Source organism: Grampus griseus (genome assembly GCF_964374135.1).
Source record: "Grampus griseus genome assembly, chromosome: 13".
Classification (NCBI taxonomy): domain Eukaryota; kingdom Metazoa; phylum Chordata; class Mammalia; order Artiodactyla; family Delphinidae; genus Grampus; species Grampus griseus.
The window spans coordinates 74,690,432-74,711,517 of NC_139007.1; the positions used below are offsets into that span (position 1 = coordinate 74,690,432).

A 21,086-nucleotide genomic window follows, 5' to 3' on the forward strand; every position below is an offset into this window, starting at 1 on the left:
TGCATATATAAATATATATATTTATATACTTTTTCAGATTCTTTTCCATTATAGGTTGTTATAAGATATTGAATATAGTTCCCAGTAGGTCCTTGTTTATCTATTTTACATATAGTAGTGATTACAATCTTTTTTTAAATTGGACTCTCTTTTCCCTTAGCTTTGATGTCAGAGACCAAGACATATTAAAATTTTTTGTCCGTAACATCAGTATTGTTCCTGACACATGGTAGGTGTTCAAAATAGTGAAGAAATTAATTTTTCTGTAACTAATTTATGCTTTTAAGTACTCCAAAGAATACTGTATTTGTGAGTATTGTTGATTTTTTTTTTAATGGGAAGGTTGGGTATTTAAATTTCACATCTTGCTCCTTAAAAAGTTGGGTTTATGCATAGATTTTACTGAATTTTTAAGACTTAAGCAACACTATACTCAAAAGGACAATAGCCCAGTTAAAGGGAAAGATATATTCCTATTTTAATCTATGACCACATTTAGAATAATTTTTAGAGATTGGAGGGTCTAACAGCTAAGTTTTCCAAATATTCTTGTTGCCTCTTTAGTGTGTTCTCTCTCCGTTTCTATCTGTCTCTCTTCCTCTCACTCTTGCTTTCTTTCTATTCCCACAGTGACAATTTCAGTCCCCTCCTTTGCTACTCTTAACTCCCTACCTATCACCTCCTTCTCCTTCCCAAGAAAGGAGCTCTCCTCCTTCTTCCCAGAGAAACTGGATACCTTCTTATAAGAAGTCCTTCAAATTGCTGCACCTACTACAAGAAGATAATTCACTTACACTCATGATCTCATTCATTAAGAGAAGTGTTTATTAAGGGTCTTTTCTCAGCCAGGCACTGCATTAAGTACTGTAGGCATAATGTCATCAAGACATAGTCCCTGTGCTCAGTCTGTTTCCTTTCTGGTGAGTGATGCTAATGAGCACATAGGCATTCACACAGTTAAGAGCTACCCTAGGAATGAGAACTTGATCTTGATGCTGTGAGCACTGAAGTCCTTGGAAGAGTGTTCTGGGAAGAAGGGAAGGCGTATGCAGTAGCCCAAGGAATAACCTTTGCTCCAGCCTCAGAGATTAAGGTGTCTGCTCCACAGATATTTTTCTATATTTTGGCACTTAACACCTGTCATTGTTATCATATGTCCATTTTCTCTGCTTCCCCTATAGACTAGGAGCTTTTTGAGAATGAGAACATTGTCCCATCTCTGTACCGATAGTACCCAGCCTCATGCCAGGTTTATATATATATTGGAGATACTCAAGAAATATTTGGTGAATATTGAACATGACATGTCAGCGGTAAAATGTTTACAGTTTCTTACTGTTATGGATTGAATTGCACACCCCCAAAAGATATGTTGAAGTCCTAACCCCCAGCACCTGTGAGTATGAACTTATTTGGAACTAGTCTTTGCAGATATAATCAAGTTAGGATGAGGTCGTACTTGGGACTTCCCTGGTGGTCCAGTGGTAAAGAACCTGGCTTCCAGTGCACGGGATGCGAGTTCGATCCCTGGTCGGGGAACTAAGATCCCACATGCCGTGGGGCAACTAAGCCCACGTGCCACAACTAGTGAGCTTGTGTGCCTCAACTAGAGCCTGCGTGCAGCAAACGACAGAGCCCACACACCCTGGAGCCTGCGCACCACAACTAGAGAGAGAAAACCTGCACACCACAACTAGAGAGAAGCCTGAGCAGAACACGTGGGGTAATGAAAAGATCCCGCATACCTCAACAAAGATCCCGTGTGCTGCAACTAAGACCCGACGCAGCCAAAAAAAAATAAGGAAAAAAGAAGAAGAAGATGAGGTCGTACTTGATTAGTGTGGACCCTAATCTCATATGACTGCTGTCCTTACAAAAAGAGAAGAGACACAGAGACACACAGAGAAAACCATGTGATTATGGAGGAGAGATTGGAATGATGCATCTATCTACAAGCCAAGGAATGCTAAGGATTGCCAGCGACCCCAGAAGCTAAGAGAAAGGCATGGAACAGACTCTATCCTAGAGTCTTCAGAGAGAGCGTGGCCCTGCTGAAACTTTGAGTTCAGACTTCTAGCTTCCAGAACTGTTGTTTCCTGTTTTTCTAAGCCACCCACTTTGTGGTACTTTGTTATGGCAGCCCTACGAAACTAATACAGCTACTCTCTACTTTTATGAGGAAATATCATTGTAACTCCTGTTGTAAACCTTAGGTAGTCAGCATTACTGATGGGACCCAATACCAAGCCACGGGCCGTGTTGAGTTAGCGAACAAATGGAATAGTTCTTGCTTTGAAGGTAATTGGTACTTAGAGAATCTCTCTTTGAGGTTTGCTTAGCTACCCACTTTATTTTTAGAGTGGCTATTTAATGGCCTGGCAGGAACTGCTATGCTTATAAAAGGATCCACCATGGATGAAAGAAATATAGTCTCTGGCTTTCTAATCTCCTTATGGCCTCTCAGCAATGGTGTATATAAGGTCAGTGTTCATTGACTTCAGATCTGGGGTGGAAGAGGCTGAAATATTTCTTTCTCCATCCTTTTGTTGCTTGTCCTCTCTGGGGCTGAAATTTGTGTAGGATAATGGAAAGAATGTGGGAAGTGGGGCACTATGGGACGCCTGGAACAGAGGAAGCAAACTTTTCAAAATAAATCCCCATGTGCTTGTGAGACCCGCAGGCCTCCACCGCCCCAGACTTGTGGCCCTGCCTCTTCTTGGTGTGGGGCCCTGTATCTTGTCCTCTGGTTTCTCAGGAGAGGTGTTGTTATGTGACTTTTTACTCAGCATTTCTGTTACTTCTTGATGATTTTGGCTTGCAAAACTCCCATTTTAACCTTCTGAATTTAACTATAGGAAAGGGAGAATAAGCCTCTTTTTTTTGCTCCTAATTCATTCTAGAACGAGATGTCCTTGGGTAATTGGCAACAACAGGTGTTCCTCTAGCTTTTAAATCAAGTGTGTGTGTGTGTGTGTGTGTGTGTGTGTGTGTGTGTGTGTGTGTGTGTGTGTGTATGTGTGTGTGTGGAAACACTCTCTAAAATTATAAGATAGTCATCAATTTTGGTTTCATTAAGGGACTTTAGCTGGGTGGGGGTAGGAAGAAATCATCATTTTTCAGTTGTTTGGGGAACTTGCTCTAAAAGGAGATTGTCCGCTTCTCCTTCAATCTTTGTGTTGATGACATTTGTAGTGTTTACGGGGAGCACGCAGGTACCCAGAAAACTCAGACTGATGACAATAGTATTTGAAATGCTTCTGTAGGTCTGCTGTGAGGTACACAGGAAAAAATGTACGTTCCAAGGTACAAGTGCTTGTTGACTTTTAAACGCAGCCAGCCCGTGCTCCTTATCAGAGATCTCAGAATCGCTCCGCAGTGCTGGCCTTCCTGTCCATTTGACAAGCATGTCAAAGGACAGTCTTAAGCACTTTATAGTTTATTAATTTTTTTCCTTCTTTAGTTTGCCATCTACTCTCAGAAACTGGAAAATAATTTCTTTTACTTTTTTCCCCTTTCTCATTTAAGCTGAAATTGATTTCTTTCTGAGCTTGGAAAGAAAAAAATTAAGCTGTAGTTAATACAGTTGCTTTGCTGAATAAAAATAAAAGACCAGTTTACTTTCAAGCTGTGCTGTATCAGCGTAAAGAGCTGTTCTGTACCTCCAAGGAGGATTTTGACATGAGAGTGCAAAATTTTATAACATCAATATAGGATAATTGTAGCCAACACAAGAAGTAATAGAATTGTTTATTTGGAGGATGGGATGGGGGGATGGGATTTTTGTGTGTGTTTGGAAAATTGGGAAGCTAGGAGACACTCTCAAATCCATCAGCTTCTCCAGAACTCTTCTCAAATGCTTATTGTCATGACAACCATCTCTTCATGAACCAAGGCCCCGAGTGTAATACAGATGGGCTTGGTAACAAGGTAGAGTTGCCATCTGCTTTGTTTTCTCTGAGGGACATTTTTTTTGATCCCCAGGTATGATCTTCATACCTGAAAGTCCTGACCTATTTTTCTTTCTAGAGTCAGATATAGTTGTGAGATTAGTTCTTTTCTCCTGACTTTATCTGTCATCACATACCTTACTTATTGCTAAAAGGAGGGGAAAAAAAGGATAATTATGTGTGTGTGAAAACAAGTATACATATTTTAATGATTTATTCCTCTATCTACTTTGCAAAGTCTGATACAAGGTGCCTAGTAATTCAACAGTACAGGCAAAAGTGAGATCAGGGCTTCCCTGCTGGCACAGTGGTTGAGAGTCCGCCTGCCGATGCAGGGAACACGGGTTCGTTCCCCGGTCCGGGAAGATCCCACATGCCGCGGAGCGTCTGGGCTCGTGGGCCATGGCCGCTGAGCCTGCACGTCCGGAGCCTGTGCTCCGCAACGGGAGAGGCCACAACAGTGAGAGGCCTGCGTACCGCAAAAAAAAAAAAAAAAAGATCAGAAAGAGCAGGACTCAGGCAATAATTTTCCCAGGAAACAGGGAAAACTATTACTGCTTTTGAACATTGTATTAATGTCTGTGCTTCTTGATGGGAGGGCTTTGTGCAGTCTGTAAGAAACTCTGGTGTTCTTACTTTCCAACGAAAAGGAGCGCATTAATTCTTTAGGAGAGGAAAACCTTTTCCTGTTACTACATTTCGAGAGAAATTTGCCAGATAAATGATTGCTTACATGCGGGATGCAGCTCAATACCTTTTATCCACTCCTTTACCAAAGATGCAGTGACATTTTCTCACATCCACCTACTACAAAAATTGAGAACCTAATTTTTTTAAAGGGATATAGTCAGCATTTCACAAGTTCACACATGCTGTGATCAGAATTAAGACATACCGAACCTTTGAAAAATAAGAAAATACGTATCTAGCCATTTAAAGGAGTGTGGTAAACTAAATCACTAAATAAAGGTTAAGGGAAATATTTTATGAAGTTCAGCTTTTAAGTCAAGAATACTTCCTTCTTTGTATTAAAATTATTTTACATATGCTACAATATGTAATTCTAAACTTAAAGTCTTGAGGTGCTCCATTTTTTCTTTCTAATCAGAGAAGTTCTACAATTACCTCTCTAGATCAGAGGTAATTTATTTCCATACACTTTCTTCTTTTTTTTTTTTTTTTTCCTATACATTGATGTGTAAACATAGTCAAATACTGGTTGTTGAGTAAATGTAACCGCAATAGTTCACACACACAGATGCACATCCAGAGACATGTACGATGACTAAACAATAAATGTGGGCTGATGTCTGAAGCGAGGAAAATCTTCTAGAAAATTTTTGAAGTAGAGTCTGAATACATTTTTGTGGGAAAGTCTAACAATTTTTCAAAGAAGCATTATAAGGAGTGTGGTTCCTTGAATATAGTTCTGGGAGGGTGTTTAAAACCAAGCAACAGGGGCTTCCCTGGTGGCGCAGTGGTTGGGAATCCGCCTGCCGATGCAGGGGACACGGGTTCGTGCCCCGGTCCAGGAAGATCCCACATGCCGCGGAGCAGCTGGGCCCGTGAGCCATAGCCGCTGAGCCTGCACGTCCAGAGCCTGTGCTCCGCAACGGGAGAGGCCACAACAGTGAGAGGCCTGTGTACCGCAAAAAAAAAAAAAAAAAAACACCAAGCAACAATTGAGCAAACTTGAAGCCAGTGTTGTCTTTGGATATCCTTTCTCAGTGAGTAATCTACTCATTATACCTAAGATCTTTTCAGAGGAAGGACAATTTTCTGCATTTAGTTTATCTCTCATGTATGCATTGTAAGAGAGATGTCTGGGAAATATCTCAGATCCTCCCAAGCAAGCTCTCTGTTGTTTGTCTTTCATTCAGATAAAACTGGGGAAGAAGGAGAATAACCGCAGACAGGGGTGTTGGTTTTTCTTTTGGATGTGCCTTAGAAACTCTACCTTTGAATCTGTACACGTAAAAATAAGTCACAGAGTAAAATGTGTTAAGCTCTTGCTGCACTGTTCTGAAGGGATTAGTAATGATGTCATAGCGTCTTCATCATACAGTGTCAGCTAAAACATGACACTCTTGTCAGTTTGCAGAGTCAAGATTGGAAAGTTCGTGGATCTATATAGATATCATGACTTTCATCATCTGTAATTCTTTCAACGTATGGTCTTCTAAGTAAGGGGTGTTTGAAGGACGCTCCAGTAATTTTAAAGGCAGTACCTTTGTTTATTTTAAAACCTCTGGACTGAATTCTTCGATCTTTACTCAAATTAATTTGGCTGTCAACTATGCTAAACGTGACAGATTTTAAAAACGTCAACTTTGTCACATTCAGTTCTTCACTTACCACTGGTTTTTATTGCTTAGCATTGCCTTGAGAATACCACTTTATTTCCCAACGCATGTAGTCACCTCAGGGTAAGATTCATTCTCTCTACCCCAAGGCAAATAAGGAGCAACAAAGGACCTCAGTGGAGGTCTGCTGAGTTCAATAGAAAGCCATGGGCCACTTATATTGGGGCTGGTCGGGGAGGGGTGCATGAGGACAGCTGCATTCTGGATTTGCTAAACATCTTGAAATGCTTTGAGTATAATAAAAGCCCAAACGTGCTTTCTTTTTTCATTTTTTCACATATGTATTTTAGGAGAAATATAACCCACATGCTCATGTTCCCTCCACTTTTAAATCATGAAAATGTTGTTTTGTAAGAACTGTTTGATGTCCAGGAAGTCTTTTATCCTTTTTATTAGGTTATTTTTTACATATAAATAAAAAGAAAAAATAAACAGAAAACACAACATGACGTCATGATTTAGGGCAAACACAAAGTGCTCTATTTAAGTTTGAAGTTCTAAATCTCCAATATTTTAAAACCAAACATTTCTCTTGGTACGTTGCAAAAGTGGTCTTCCCTTCTACTGGACAGAAGTTCCAGCCTGTTGGGATGAAGTAGGGAAGGGTACAAATGTTCATTGAGTAGCCACTCTGGAACTGAGACATCTGCTAACTCCTTAATTTTTACAATAACCCAAAGTGATTATTTTACAGATGGGAAGAGCTTTCAGAGACCTTAAGTAACTGACCGTGGGCCACGGAATAATTTCAAGCCAGGTCTACGTGTCTTTTCAGTTCATTGTCTTTTAATTACTTCTGTCCTCCTCATTCTGTTGGGGGAGAAGGGAGGGTGTGTACCTTCCAAAGAGTTACATCTTGGGAAGTGACTTGGAAATACCTAATAATCAGGCCTGAGGGTGAGGCTGTTGTAGCCTCTGGAAAGTGTCCGCTTGGTATTGGCAAGGTGGATATTGAGTACGGTGTTTGCATAAGGGCTTTGGATAGGTGATGTTTGCCAGAGGGGGCCTGGGAACACTTCCTTTTATTATAGCGGAGGGAAGCCAGAATACACAGGGATGTGATGTGGGGCAGGATTGGTAGGAGGCCCATGTTCTTGCACTGTGGTTCAGGATGTCTAAACAAGTGATAGTCTCATCCCATTTTATTCTATAACAGTGGTACATATTTGGTAAGAGTGGTATATTACATTATTTATTTAAATGGATTAAACTCATTTCTTAGAAAAGAATTTTTCAATGCTTATATGTTACGGAGACATCTTAAAGCGTTAGAGAATGAGACTCACAGTTCTAATGGGTCTCTCTATAATGAGGCTGCATATGAAGGAGATTCCATATTTTTATTTGGAGGAGGGAGGTTATAGTCAACTATACCATGAGGTACATGGTTCGTAGTATGGCATTAAGTTACTATCTTGTGGATAAAAAGAAAAAAAACAACAACAACAAAATGGAGGATGTGAAGACTGCTTAGCATTTGAGCTGGGATCTAGGTTGTTCCGACATTATCTGTTCTATAGGCTTTCTCTCAGAAATCCCAAGTTTTATTCAGTTTGTAGCTGATTTATGCTACAATCTCATGTTCCATATGTTCTTTCTTTCTTTTTTTTTTTAAAAAAAACCCTTATTTTATTTTGGCATCAAGGGGAAAATAGATGAATTATTTAAATCTTCTTTCACTGAGTTAAGGCAAAACAGAAAGAATGCAATGGGCAACATAACTGACATTTTGGAGAACACTGGGGTCATCATATGACTGAGAACATGATTAATTTTTTGAAGGTCAGGAAACTAATATTTTTCCAGTGGATTTACTAAGGGAACCAACCACCTGGCTTCTAGTTTTGAGACAACTGCTCCCCAGGAAAAAGTTGCTTTTTTCTTCACAGAGATTCTGCTTTGTTTTGCATCTATAACATATAGATTGTATTCCATGGAAATAAGAAATACAATTACTGTAGCCCTCATTTTTTTTCTCATGCCTCTACTGAAGACCCACTCTGGTTTCTCTTTTACTCAACAGCACTGCAGAACTTAAGGGGCATTCATATTATATTAGTCATTTTGCCTCAGGCTCTCGGCACACTTTGCCGTGTCTTGCCACACCCAGTAAGAGTGGGTAAGGCTTTAAGTATCTCCTGTGTGCCAAGGCAAATTAAGCAGTTAGTATGGCAGTCCCTAGCAGAGTGGGGAAGAGGGCTTAGGATCTCATGAGGCCCAAGGGAGGGGGGAAGACATGCCACGAGCTCCTTTCACAGTCAAAACGCAGTGGAAAATCTTGGAGGCAAAACAGTTACCTTATAACGAAGAAAGAAGGCAGAAATATCTTTACTTGGTGATGAGACTGGAAATAACTAGCTGCTTGTCTGTATGGAGAGACTCTTTTTCTCTGAAAGAGGCCTTCCTCAACTTCATCAGATCCCTGCCCACATAACAGGTGGCGAACAGGACTTGAAGCGTTTCTGTCTGTTTCCAGTATATCCTATCTCTGGATACTCTATTACTAGACCTGTAAGTGCAGACTAGAGAAAAAGGCTCATGTTCGCTTTCTCTTAAAATTTTATTTTATAAAGTGAGATTTCCTTGCAGCTGATTTCACTTGGTCTCAATAAACTACTGTTACTACTTTTGAGGTATGCATTCTACCCCACTGGTGTGGATTCCACAGCCCTGAAGACCCCTTGCCACTGGCACTAAATGAGAGTCCCTAAGTGATGGGGGGTAAATCATGTCTCACTGTGTCACCTGTAAGAAGTTCTGTCACTGATGCCTCTATTCACATCCCCTAGATGCTGCTAGCTCCCACCTTCATACTGGCCACACTTTCAAGTGTTCAAGAAAGGCATTGCTGCATGCCTCTAAGTTATGATAGATTCAGCTGAAGTTGCATAATAGATTATTCTTCCTGTTTCGAAGGAAAATAAGCCAAAGGGTTGAAACTCGGTGTCTATAGATAGTTGACCCAGTATAATTTTGTTTGGGATTTATTACATTATTTTTCTTCACTGTATATGAACTGAGAATATTAAAGGACATTTATTCTACACCAAAAGAGCATGCAGCTCCTGTGTGGTTAAAATAATATTGAGATCAGTATATTGGAAGAGACACTCCATCCAGTAACTTCCTTCAGTAGCCCTCCCGTTCACTGAGAAGGTTAATTGACAGTTTTTGCACACTCCCTGCAGCCCTGCCCCAGGAACTTGCAGAGGACACTTTGGAAGAGACACAGTAACCCTTGTCTGCAGGCAATATGCACAGCTGGGAAAGATAATTAAAGAGACTATTCCTTTTTGAGAGATCTACATCATTTCAACAGAAGCACCCAGCAATTCTGCTGGATTCAGACTGAAAACTGTCACTAACAGACATACTTCAGACAGATTTCATAATCACCAGACCTCTGTGGTACAAATGGTTATGGTGAGCTTCTGAGACTCCCCAAAAACCACTAAAACTGTCTGACTTAAATAGCACTGAAGTTTTGACGTGAGAATTAAAAAGTATGATTCAGTTTAATATGTAAGGTTGCTACCAGAAAGTGCTCCTTTGGTTTTCCAAAATTGATTGGTTACATGGCTGCAGTTCTCTCTCGAGATACCCTCTAAATGTCATCCTGCGTGATTGTTTGGGGCTCATGGAGGGTATTGAATTACATTGTGTAGGTTTCATTATGGGTGACATTATCACAGGGTTACATTTTTTTTCCACATCAAACAGGGAATGTCATGAGAAGAGAGAAAATACCTCTCAAATGTTAACATTTCTGAAAGTGAGTTTGATTTATAGGGTAGGTTTATATTGCTATTATGAGACTATCTGAAAAATTGGGATGAAATCTTAAAGAATTAAAACTTGCCTGTGAGTTTTCCTTATAAACACTGCTCACTGGAGATGGTTTATCCCATTAGACGTTGACTACTGAGAAAGAGAAGCCTTTCTTGCTGCCTTCGGCAGTGCTTCTTCCAGAGCAAGGCTAGTCCATTTGACCCAAAGCATGCTATAGGTAAACAGTTCCAAGGTGTAGGGATATCTGTTCCTTTTTCTTCCCAGGAGTCCTGAAACCCAGTCACTGTTTTTTAGTCCCTTAGTTTTTCTTATGAACAGAACTGCCCATTTTCTCTCCAGTTGCAAGTCCTGCTTTGTGTGACTGAAACCCACCCTTTCCAGTGGGAAGACACTTGCTCTGATAAATGCTACACTGTTAATTGGCCTTGGCATGGCTGAATGGTGTAGCAGAAGGTGCACTAAATGTAGATGTGAAAAAAGCAGAATTTGATAGAATTATGCATTTTGTGCTTCTAATGAGTACATAGTCTAGAAGGATTTACAGACACATGCATAATTAATGTGAATATAGTGTAAGATAATGATCTGTTAGAAGCACATGAAAAGATGCTCAATATCATTAGTCATTAGGGAAATGCAAATTAAAATCACAGTGCCAGTGTGATACCTCTGTACATCTACTAGAATGTCTAACATGAAAAAGACTGACCATACTAAGTATTGGCTGAAGATGTGGCGAGACTGGTACTCTCATCCATTGCTGTCGGGGTTGTAAAATGGAACAATCACTTTTGAAGACAGTTTAGCAGTTTCTTAAAAAGTTAAACATATACCTACTATATACCTACCTTATAATCCAGCCATAGTACACTTAAATATTTACCCAGGAGAAATGAAAGCATATGTCCATACAAACAATTGTACATAGATTGCTCATGGCAATTTTATTTGTAATAGCCTGAAGTTAATCAAATATCCAATGAAAGGATAAATTGTATTTATTTATTGGCTATATCCAATAAAAAGAATCAACTGTTCTTTATTGCTGAGTGGAATACCACTCAGCAATGAAAAGAATCAACTAGTTATACACGTAACAACATAGGTAAGTCTTAAAATAATTATGCTGAGTTAAAGAAGGCAAAAAGATGAGAGACTCTTGGAGAATTAAATAAATGCAGTAATGGTGGAAATATAGAAAGGAGAAAAATAATTTTATGGTTACTTCAAAGATAGGGTTAATGAGGCTTGGTTATGGGATGGTGGCTAGCGGGGGCTTACACTCTGAGGTCTTTCTCCACCTTGGGTTTCTCTATGTGGATCATCATCTACTTGGTGGTAAGGATTATATGAAAGATGGCACTTAAGTATATAAGAAATGATGAGCTAATTGTTTCATGCTGATTCTTTAATCAACACCCCCAAGAAGAAACATTCAGTAGGCAAACCATCGCTACTACTGCTTAAGGAAAATAAACTTACATTTTGGCTTTTTAGTAAATACAAGTATAGATAACTAATAAAAGTATAATACTAGTGAGAAAAAATTAAAGAAGAGGACAAAGAAAAATGGGATTCCTAAACCCATCTCATGGATAAGAGAGAACAAAGGGTTGAGGGCAGAGAGAGAGAGGAAGGAAATGTGATGGGGGTACCTCAGGACAAAAGAACAGGGAACCGATTTGGAAAGGAGCAAACTTTATGGACATCTTGTTTATGCAATGCCCTTGTCACTCTGGCATGTCTTAATTTGTGTGGTTAGATTTATTTAGTCACTTGATCCAAAGTCTACAATCAATTGCAGCACATAACAAGCACTGTCACTTGTGGTCAAGGACATAGGTTCTGGAGATTATATTTCCATCTCTGACCTTAACTAGTATATAAGCTCTCTGAACATCTGTTTCCTTACCTGTAAAATGATATCCCCGTGAGTTCCTACCTCTGAGAATTATTGTGTTAATAAATACTTTAAAAATTGGTATGGGAAGTACTTAGCATCGCTTCTAACCCATAGTAAAGGCTCAATCAATTGATCTTCCTCTTCTTTCCCCTTCTTCTCCTTCTTCTCACTATTATTATTACTATTAGGCATCCACCATATTGTCAGTGATGATTGGAGAAAGCTTTACTCTCCCAATACGCCATTGGAAAACACGGGCACTTTTTAGTGTTTATTACCAGAAGTAACCATAATGTCACTTTTATTCATCTGACTCATTCTCTCCCGAGTGATTTATTTACACATTCTACTGCATTAGTCTTTCTTTTCCATGGTGTGAAAAAAAGAGCATGGCTTAGTGATGAAGCAAAGAGGTAGAAATTTAGTGACTTTGGTCCTGCCTGTGCTCCAATTCCTATTTGGTTTAGGGCAAGTAATTTAAATTTCCTGCACCTAAATATCTTCAGCTGAAACAGAAATGAAATGTAATGATCACATAGGGCTATTAGAAATGTCTAAGTAAAAAGCATACACATTTTAACACTAAGTTCAGAACGTTATAGAAAACTAAGTGGGTTGCTTAAGTTAGTATATTTCTGTAGATATGACACTAAGACATTAAAAAAATGCCACAGTAAAGTTCATTGATATGCTAGGTTTAAAAAATAGTTACTTGACTTTTCTACTGTGTGCTTTTAATTTATGTTTTCCCATCTAATAAAAAAATAGACCCTACCACTTCAAATCCCTGGTTGCATTACTTTTCGTTTGAGTCAGCAGGGTTTTCTTGTCTTGTTTCAGGATTTGTGGATTTGACCCTCCATGATCAGGTCCACCTTCTGGAATGTGCCTGGCTAGAGATTCTCATGATTGGTCTTGTCTGGCGCTCCATGGAGCACCCAGGGAAGCTCCTGTTTGCTCCTAACTTGCTCCTGGACAGGTGAGTGACCTCGCTGTAGTTTGGGGGAAGCACGTTCTTGATAATCACCAGTTTGATCCTGAAGCTCCTTTATTCAGCATTGCACGAAGCTTCCAAGAACTTTATCAGATATATTTACAAATGGGTGTGTTCGGGTGATGTAGGGTAGTCGAGTTCACAGAAGGCTAAGGATAACTGTCTGCCTGATGGCTCCCCAGATTAGCTCTCTCATTTCTAAAATATACATGTATATTGTATATATGTGTGTATATTTCTATATACATATATGCATGTATCAATATAGATACACATATGTATGTATCAATATATATACACATATGTATTTGTGTGTATTTACAAAATTGTGAACTGTAATTTTCTAACGTCACCTTCATCTTGTGTTATATAAAAGAACGATGAGTAACTTTCCTTTAATTAAAATCTTTTTTTGCCTCATGTACATCCAAACCACAATAGACTTTTCATTTCCTTTTCCAATTTTGCCATCAGTAAATGAAGAAATTTGAACAGAGTTCTGAAGGCCACTTCCAGTTTTATGAATTCATACAAGTTAACTTGCTTATTTTAGAAAATGAAGATTTCAGTTTTCAAATGTGCCACCTTATTTCCTGTATTCTATTTGGGTTGACTTGTAATGTGGGTCCTATTCTTTCTTATTCAGTCATTGCTTAGAGTAATTGAATGTAGACATTATTTAACAGCAGCTACCACTAACAGAGTCCCTACCCAGCCCCAGCTGCTGTGCTGAATACTTTACATACACGATCTCATTTAATCATCACAGCACTCCTGGAAGCCTTATCGTTCACGTTTTACCAGAAAGGATGCTAGGTTTCAGAGACATTCTGCTACTTGCAAAGAGCGTTGAGCTAGCCGATGGTGGAGCCAGGATTGGAATTCAAGATCTGTCTGTCTCTGGCACACTCATGTTGGCTCCTGCCCTGCGCACACGTCCTTCACACTCCTTCCTCATCAGCAATGCCTTCTCTGGTCTGCTACTGTGACCTTTTGTTACCAGATGTACCTTGTCTTTACGGACGACATAATCATTTGAATGGGAAAGATCCGTCTTCTAGTTGTTCCTTGCAGACATTTTTTGCCTCTGCTCATCAGTCCAAGGCTGCCAGGTTGCACGCGATGCACCTTTGGGCTTTCCTTCCTTTTGGAGCACCACGCTGCCCCCTCATCTCCTGTCCCGCTCTGGCTTCCTTTCCTACACCGGCCAAGCCACCTGGAACAGAGTTCTGGCAACATTTATTTATTTAAATACTGGAGAATTGTATACGTATTGGTTACTCTTTCATCATTTTGTGTTATTATAGCGTCATCAACAGTGATGATGCTGTTCAAGAAGCAGCTCTTTCTTTCCGTGGAATATAGGCCCGTATCACAGTTCTGTGGACTGATTGAGAGCGGCCACTGGTCTGGTTCCGTAGAACTGCCCTCGCACGGTATTGAGCCTGCCTTTTAGAGGATGTCTCTACAGTGCTTCTTCACTTCTTTTCCTTCCTTTCCCTTCCCTTCCCTTCCCTTGTTTCTCTTGTCATTTTTCTCTTCCACCTCTTTTTTCCTGTTTTCCTTCGCTTTCCTCTTTCCTTCTTTTTTTTTTGGCCTATCTCCTCTTCCTCCTTTTCTTTCTCCTCCTCCTTTTTCTTCTGCTGCTTTTCAATTTTTTCTGTTACAGTCATGTCGTTCCATGACCAAGTTATAATAAATTTGCAGATGAAAATCATAGACCACATACAGTGTTTCTCCACAGTAGACTGGAAGGTGTCTTCAGGGTTTAGGATATTGGGGACATTCCTGACTGAATTGATGTGTCCCTTGAGTTACTACCTCATCCATGTTTACCTTCTTAGGTACACACTTCCTGAGAGCAATCATCAGTCATTGCATTTTAGATACGAAAGTGTTTGTGACATCACCTCGCCCCGATGAAACTCATTTTGCCAGCAAGGTGATATTGTGTAGGATCTTACCAACCACCTGCCTTTCTTTTCCACACACTGTCAGTGTGCTTAATTTTCTCCCATGTTTCTCACTGCAGTGTCAGTGACTAAGAGTTCTCATTTCTCTCCATTCCTACCTTCTAAAATTCCAGATAGGAAGTTCCTGCTACCTCTAGACCGGGATTTCTCAACTTCTGCACTATTGACATTTTTGGTTGGATTATTCTTTCTTGTGAGGGGACTGTCCTGTGTATTTTAGGATGTTTAGCAGCATTCCTGGACTTAACCTACTAGATGCTCTCGTAGCAGCATCCCTTTCCCCAGAGATGACAACCCCAAATGTCTCCAGACATTTCTAAATGTCCCCTGTGGGGGGGGGGGCGGGGGGAAGGGAGGCACAGAATTGTCCCTGGTTGAGAACCACTACTCTAGATTTTCCCATTTCAAAATCCTATAAGCTCTTCAGACTCACAGGATTGAATACATTATCTTCCTCACCACGTTTGTTCCTTTTCTTTTTTTCTATTAGTGGCATTCACCTAGACACTGAAGCTGTCAAGTTCAAGTTAACCATGGATTCCACTTCCCCCACCAGATTATCCAGTTAACTGTCAAATCCTTCCTGCCCTGTTTCTGAAATCCACACCTCCCCTTTGTCGCCATTCCTCCCCTAGCACAGGTCCAAGTCAGCCCTCCCCACAGGCTTGCCTCTCCAGTGCTGTCTTTCTCGGCCACCGGCCCTCTTTCCTTCAGTCTCTTCCCACAGGGCTGCCAGAGGCTTCCTTCTAAGGCACAGCTGCGATGCTGATGCTTCCTGATTCAGCTTCCATTGGCTCTCTGCCTTCTTTAGAAAGTTCTGTCTAGACTTCTTACCTTGATAATTATGAATCCCTGTTGCAAGTGTCACAGACACAGACATCAGCAGAGCGGGTCAGATGATGTAATGAGGAAGGCCAGTGGCTTTGAGTCCAAAACGGAGTTCTGGGGATTAAGTGAGCCTGGTGGGCTCTTTTCCAGGCTAACAAACACCTGGGCCCTGACTGCAGCCCGAGAGCCACGAACTTGACTTCACTCTTCAAGGTTTTTTTCCACTGCTTCTGAAAGGCCCTGTACCTTTAGGATTCATTGTCAGAATCTTGGGACCTTCTTTAAGGCCATTTCAGATGTTACTCTTCCAGAAAACCTTCCTCCAAACTCTCTCCTCTTTAGCCAGAAAGTAGCCTTTTCTTTGTCTATGTTCTCATGGGGTTTGGTTTCTGCTTCTCTTATTCTCCTTCTGCCACCTGTAAGTTATGACTGTATGTCTTATCTTCCCTTTCAGCTCATGAACTTCACACAGGCAGGAACCAGATCTTGTTCGCCTTTTTGTTCCCTCCAATGAACAAAGTCTTCCATGATCCCTGATAAGTGTGTGTTAATTGCACTGGCCAGGGTCCCCCGGTGGCTCATGGCAGAGTCAGGAGAAGCCACGTCTTCTGATGGTCATTTCAACTGTTCTTGTCATCAAACTCACTCACTTCTTGTTCAGGGCTACTTAATTCCTGGCTTAGACCCTTCTAGACTTTGAAGAAATTAAGATACATCTGTTTCGAAAGGATTTTTAAAATTACTAAGTGCATTTGTCTTATGCTTATACTTCTGCTTATATTCCACAAACCTGTTAAATTCCGAATGAAGATAAACAGAGGATCTTATTTTTCTTCCATCACTAGACCCACTATGGAGTAAAATCCTCCAGGTCTTAATATGTTTAAGAACATTTACATACATACATTTCTAATCATGTTAATGATTAGAAAAATATATAAATAATATTATTTTTTAAATATGGCCTATAGTATATAATTTTCTATATTTTTCTAATTATTAACATGTACCTAAATATTATAAAATTTCAATATTATTAAATTACTCTCTTGGTATTAGAAGATAACTGCTTTTGATGACATTGATATATGTATAACAGTAAAAAATATTGTGACCAGCAACCCATTTGAAATTTTATACATCTGGAAGATGACTTTTGAGTGATAGTTGAGAGCACTGTTTATGTTTTCGCCTTGCAGGCTCCCAACCCTTTTGATAACATTCAGCTTTCTGATTAACATCAGTCACCTTGATCTCTGTTTTGCTCTTTTTCCATCCTTTTGCACATTGTAAACATTTTTTGTAACAAAATGTAGAAATCCATGAGTTTTAAAGCCAAGTATTTGAGAGCTGGTAAGCAAAAGATGAGTGTTAGCTGCATCATTTTTATTTTATCTCAGGGTTGGTGATACTACCTTTGCAAAGTCGGCCTCCGTAGGGTGTTTACATCTGCATAGACCTGGGGACAAGGGAAAGCCAGAAGTCCCAAGGAGTCCTGTCACCCAGGGATTATCAACGTTGCTAACTAGAGACAAGGGTTTATCTGCGATAGATTACAATGATATCCTGTTTTCTTAAGCCTTCTTTGCAAATCCAGCCTTGCTTTCCAAGGCTATCAAGAGGATAGAATATACCTCAGTCTTCCCTTGTAATTACTCAAATGTTAGTATTGGCAAATGGGGTTTAGTGATTATAGGAATATAAAAAAATTGCTGGATTACCATCCCACACTTGTGAGCAGAGGACTGTATTTCCTATCTAGCATCCGTTTCAAAATAGTTATTGCTTGATTTACTCCCGATGATAACCCATGATATCTTGATTCTGGTAGTTTATAGCTTTCCTGGTAGTCATATGCTTGAAGGGTAATGTTATCCTTGCCACTTAGCTTACCCACAGTTTCCAGTTCTTCCCTGTATCTTGCAGCAGTGAGTTCCAAGCACTTAATGCAGTCTTCTCTTCCTGTGAAAACCAAGAAATAAAGCTTATTATCAGGTATTAGTAGAGAACCCAGTAATTTCTCTCAGTGTGTGTGTGTATTTTATAAGAGGGAAGTTAAAGATAATAAGAACACCTGTGAAAGTAATCAGGAAATGGAGAAAACTCATTTTCCATTCTAGCACCTAATCCCTTGGTGTGTTTTGGCACCAGAAAACACAAAATATGTCCCCTGTGTCAACTAGGAATGCACCTCTTCGTTTAGTCCTGCTTGAGTGCTCACCCTGGAAAAACAGAGACGGAAAACAGAAGCAAAAGTGTTCAATATAAGTCATTCCTTGTGGGATCGCTTTGTTTTCGCAGGAGTAAAGTTTGCTATCGCTGGAAGGCAGATGTGATGTTAGAGGACACAGTGTGAATTGCCAGTTCGCTGAGACTATCCAGTTCCCAGAGCACTGTCTAAATTCTGTTTTGCTGGCGCCATCCATGCTAACAAATTCTGAGAAATATTTGCGGATTTCTCAGTGAAGCCAAAGCACTCTCTTTCGATTCCTATTCACTCTTAGAGAAAAAAAAAACTATTCATCCATTTGAAAGCAAAGCTTAACTCGACAAGGAGAATATTCCCTCTACCAAGCGTCTGGCCAGAGGGTTGTTGATCTAGCTCTTTCCATCGCTCCTGCATCAGGAGGCTCTGTCTGTAGGAAATAATATTGGACAACAGAAAGTTCTTTGACTTGTAGGCATGGAATAGGAATAAGTTCTCTTCCGTAAGAGAAAAACAGGTTGTTGCACTGGAGAGAACATTTTGCTTCTTCTACTAAATAGCTGACTGTTTTCAGACCATAAATTCACTTTAAACTGAAAAAAAAAAAGTCATTTTCTAGAAGCAAGAGCATGCTCATTTCAAGTTATTTATTGTAAATATTTCAGAAAAAAACATGCAGATAAAAACATGCAAATGAAACAATGCTTCCAGCAAATGCTTTTACTGGCCTTTTTTTAATTGGCCTTTTAAATTTTTTTCCTGTGTAAAATTTGATGTAAATTCTTTGCAGATTTTTTTCACTTGGAAGAGTGAAAAAAGAAAGTTCAGAAGTAAGTTGATAAATTCAGAATGTAATTTGTTTAAAGGTTTCTTGGGCATAAAAAGAAGGACCTCCCTTTATATTCCCTTTTTAGATTTCTTCTCTCTGAAAAATATATGCTCTACTGAAGGGGGATGTTATAATAGCAGGGGCAGCAGGTGGGTGGGGGAGTGATCAGCTCCTCAGCAAAGTCAGTCCTGGGCAGGAGACAGTTTCGGTTACTCCAGTGGCTTTGCTGGATCCCCTCATAACTTTCCAGGCTTGTGTTGGTTTGCATCCCTATATGGCCCATTCATATCCCAAGAACTTTGTTCATAACTTTTTTTTTTTGCTCTACCTTATAGAATTGGATGAGGAAAGAAAAGAAAGGAAGCCAACCTTTATGTAACCTCTTTAATCTGTACAGTAGTGTGTTGGGTTGTCTTCTATACTATATTTTATTCATTATGTGAGAATACAGGTAGCAAAGGGTTTTACCAGCTTGTATTGTTGGCGCTGGATCCGTTGGTTCTTTCCAGTTCTGAGTCCTTAATTCCTCAACAGCAGATGCCAACTGATTGATTCTTTAAAGTCTTTGGTGCAGAGTTATGACAAATCCTGGGAATATGAAACTGTAAACTGCAGAGGAGAAAAATTGAGGCCCAAAGAAGAGAGAAATTAGCCAAGCTGCTAATATTACTGCTATCTCTGATTGAAAAGGTATCAAAATATCTATTGGACTAAAACCCAATTTCATGACACACTTTAAGTGGGTCAATTATGTGATATGTGAATTATATCTCAATAAAAATACTAAACACACACACACACATATTGGAGTTTTGGAACAAGTCAATTTGACCAACAAGACCTTCAATCATGAAAGCGCCTGTAGGGGTTCTACTGGAAAAAGGTAAAAAACAAAACATTCAAATCAAAATTTCTCCTTAAAAGCAAAGCAATTAAGCAGTGCTATGTTATAAAGGCTACTAAGCCACAAGTCTTTAACTCCTCAAGAGGAATAAGCCTATAAACAGTAAGGATCCACTTAATATAAAATTGCCCCAGAGGAAAAGGCATAATTCCAACCAAAGAATTAATCCTGTGTAAGAGATTAATTTAACTTTTCTTACATGTTTACCTACCACATTATTTTTGCATTTGCCATAAATTGTTAACAATTAAACTTGCTAATTGATTTAAAATACAATCATCATAATATTTTTGACAGTTCTAAAATATCTTGATATTATTTAAGTCACACATGCTACATAGAGGTAATCACGTAATCCCTCTCTCATATCTGCTTTAATCGCAGCTGCTTTTCCATAGTCGGAATTGGAAAGATCCTCATTTGTTTAATGAGTGCAATTAAAATCCATTGATAAAGGGAGATAACACAACTTCAAGTCTGTGTTAGTTAGGATTCAGTTTAAGTCAACTCAGTAGATATTTATTGAGTATGTCCATGTCTCTATTCTGCCTGATACTGGAGGATATGAAAAAAATGTGTAAGAGGCAGACCTGTCCTCAGGGAACTCACTGTCTAGTGGTCGAGTAATATTGGTGTACAAATGAATGCAGGCAAAAGCAAGACATTATAAGAAAGCCTCCATCACACCCCACATCATTCATGTCTAGTTTAGCTTCCTCCATCACTGTGTTAAAAATTGAGATACAATTGACATAACATTATATTGTACAACACATGTATACAACGTATGAGTTGATATATGTAGATATTATAAAATGATCACCACAGTAAGTCGAGTTAACATCCATCACCACAAATACTTATATATTTTCCTACGACGAGAAATTTTAAGGTCTACTCTCTTACCAGCTTTCAAATATACAGTAAAGTTTTATTAACTGTAGTCACGAGGCTGTACATTACCATCCCCAGAACTTATTTATCTTATAACTGAAAGTTTGTACCTTTTCACTATCTTCACCCATTTTGCCCACCATCCTCCTCTGGCAACCACCAATTTGTTCTCTGTATCTTTGAGCCTGGTGGATTTGTTTTTTTCTAAGATTCCACATATAAGTGATATCATACTGCGACGTGTCTCTCACTGTCTGACTCATTTCACTTAGCATAAGGCCCTCAAAGTCCATCCATATTATCACAAACGGCAGGATTTCCGTCTTTTTATGGCTGAATAATATTTCATTATATATATGTATATATATAAACTTTTTCTTTATCTATTCATCCATTGATGGACACTTAGGTTACTTCCATGCCTTGGCTATTGTAAATAATGCTGCAATGAACATG

General features: G+C 39.4%; 1 protein-coding gene across 1 annotated transcript in view; it reads left to right on the forward strand.

The window, feature by feature from the left end:
- Window positions 1-21,086, forward strand: part of ESR1 (estrogen receptor 1) — a 249,106-nt gene that overhangs the window by 157,325 nt on the left and 70,695 nt on the right. Inside the window, exon 6 of the mRNA XM_082668953.1 lies at window positions 12,843-12,981. Coding sequence (XP_082525079.1) covers window positions 12,843-12,981 — 139 coding nt within the window. The remainder of the gene's footprint in view (window positions 1-12,842; window positions 12,982-21,086) is intronic.